The 2444-nt window shown below is 47.1% G+C and overlaps 1 protein-coding gene across 1 annotated transcript; it reads right to left on the bottom strand.

Moving 5' to 3' along the window:
* Nucleotides 1-1311: 1311 nt before the first annotated feature.
* On the bottom strand, nucleotides 1312-2202 carry LOC125763907 (uncharacterized). The gene has a single exon (XM_049427629.1). It carries the CDS (start codon nucleotides 2200-2202, stop codon nucleotides 1312-1314), a length of 891 nt encoding a protein of 296 aa, XP_049283586.1.
* Between the last annotated feature and the right edge of the window lie 242 nt (nucleotides 2203-2444).

Raw genomic sequence — 2444 nt, 5'->3', positions numbered from 1 at the left:
TGCTGACCGTCGTCGGTCACCTAGCAATGCTACTTTAGACCTAAGTTGTCGTTAGTGACAACACCTTCAAGAGCAGTAATATCGAGAAGGATCAAAAAGTCTCATGTTATTTTCGCCAGTTAGTCAATATTATTAATTCTTTTCCCTTTCTCCATTTATGTTTCTTCTTTTCGTTCCGTTTTTTTATTGTAAACTTCCCTCCCTAATCTATATTCCGTTTCTATTCATTAAGTATTTGTTTGTTAGCTTAGGATTAAATTAATTTAATTGTTACGCATATTAACAAACGCATAAAGACACAGTGTTGTATGTACCATTGGGCCGGTTATAATGCACGGCCTCCTCTTTGGTAAGTACACTTAAACGACCGCACACTTGACCGCAAAAACTGCACCAAAGCACTAGGAGTGTTCTTTGATGAAAACATAAGCTTTCACGACCAGCTTCACCACATAGCCGCTAAGGATAATCCGTTAATCACACGCGACATAAACGATCCGATCTACGCAAATATGTTGCACTATTCCTTCGTTCTGCCCCGTGGCGGATTTACACTTTTCGGGACCCTAAGTGGGAAAATAAATGTAGCCTCTACCGCCGCTTAGTCCGCGTACCGTTAAATCCGCCACTGGTTCTAATCCTTCTGGAGTCGATACAAGAAAGCTTTACTATTTTTGCAGCGTGTTTCTGAAGCGTACAGGTTGCGTATGATGGACGCTGCGACGGCAGCTTGCCTATCGGATCGACCCGTTGGTTCTACTCTATGGATTCAACAATTACGTCATACCAATTTTGGTTTCGCTGATCCGTTTCCTATTATGTGCCGTTTGTGCTCGATTCGAATCTGAAGTGTCGCGTTCCGCGTTCTGAAATTATATTCGGAAAGCATTAGTACTATACTCAAAATGGAATGTTATGCTGTTAGATGCTGTTAAACTCTGTTAAAAATCCTGCTTAATTTTAGTTGTTAGTTCGTTAGTGCGTTACTGAGCTAGCAAGTTGATTTTTTTTTTATTTTTTTTTGTTTTTTACAAGGAGGGGAAACCTTCAAAAGGCACGTGTGACACGTAGTGGGGGATTCACAACTAGAAGAGTTGTGCGACCGCCCTAAAACCTAACTCCTTGAGCCATTTAGCAGAAGCGGGGCTGGCGTCAACCCACTAGCGTAAAATCCGTTCCTAAAGAGAAAAGAATCAAATATTAGTTTTACAATGAATATATTCTCGAACATAACACTTTCACTTACCGGATGGTGCTAGCTCTCCTGCCGATCGTTCGGAGGCTGCCGGTGATCCGTGGCGGTGTTGCTGCTCAACATGTTTCGCGAGCGAGCACGTCGATCAGGGCCGCGAAGACGTCCGTCTTGTGCTCTTTGCGGAACATGTGCTCCGCAAAGTAGCCCTCCAACGAACCATGGATATTGGTGCCCTTTTGGCGGAGAAAATGCTTCAGCCACCGCCACACATTCTCGATCCGTTGCGTGTGTACATCACCCTGCAACGGGTCGACGAAATTGCGTGAGTGGTTAACTGTCGCATGCTCGTACCCAAGGGCACCAAGCCCATTGTAGCCCGCCCAGCAGTCCGATAGGATGCGGGTACCGGAGACTACGTGTCGCTGGATTAGCTCGTGGAGTACTTCACGAGTCCTGGTCTGCACACGCTCCAGGAAAATGTCACCAGTTTCCCGGCAAATGCCACCAACCAACCAGTCCTTGTGAGACTCCCGCACTCGCCCAACGTGGTACTTCCGGCGAGCGACTTTCGTCTCGTCGACCTCGACGGTCATCCCTGCTCCGCCGATTTGCCTCGACGTACTGTCGAACACAAAATCGAAAAGGAAACTGCGGAGCAGTTTATACCAGTCGAGGACAGCGCATCGACTCAAGCCGGTCTCCGTCATCGCACGGCTAACTGGCGATTTGGCGGCCCATTCATACATCAGCCGCGTCAGCTGCTTCAAACTTCCTTTCGAGTCGTAGAAGATGGAGCCCGTCTGAATACTACAAGCAGTTGCACATGCCTTCCGGCGGCACAACCACTTGTAGCGGTCGCCACCGGTCATCTTCTTCGGCTTCATGGACCCGCCACATTTCGGGCATAGCTGATCCCGTTTCAGCAGCCCCTTGCGCTGCAGCCAGTCAATACTGCGCCACGGATCCTCAAAAAGCAGCGTCAAATCACTTCCGTTCTTTATGTCCATAACGGAAATTGAAGGGCAAAGTAACAAAAAATCCGAAAACGAAACACAGTGCTACACCAACGGTGTGTTTTTGGATAATGCAGTTTTTATCTGGACTAAGGATACCCATCCTCGCCCCCCCCTTTTTTTTCTCTGTCCCTCTCTCTCTCTCTTCCTTATGACATGCTTTTTCGCGCCTTTTGCAAATAACCCTGACCCATATTATCGTACAAGTCATATGGATTTAGTGACCATGCTTGTAT

This window comes from Anopheles funestus, chromosome X (assembly GCF_943734845.2).
Source record: "Anopheles funestus chromosome X, idAnoFuneDA-416_04, whole genome shotgun sequence".
Classification (NCBI taxonomy): Eukaryota; Metazoa; Arthropoda; class Insecta; order Diptera; family Culicidae; genus Anopheles; species Anopheles funestus.
This window is presented reverse-complemented; position numbering and strand designations above follow the sequence as displayed.

Excerpts from the sequence above, each read along its gene's own strand:
- LOC125763907 (XM_049427629.1), bottom strand. The coding sequence starts at position 2,202 with ATGGACATAAAGAACGGAAGTGATTTGACGCTGCTTTTTGAGGATCCG.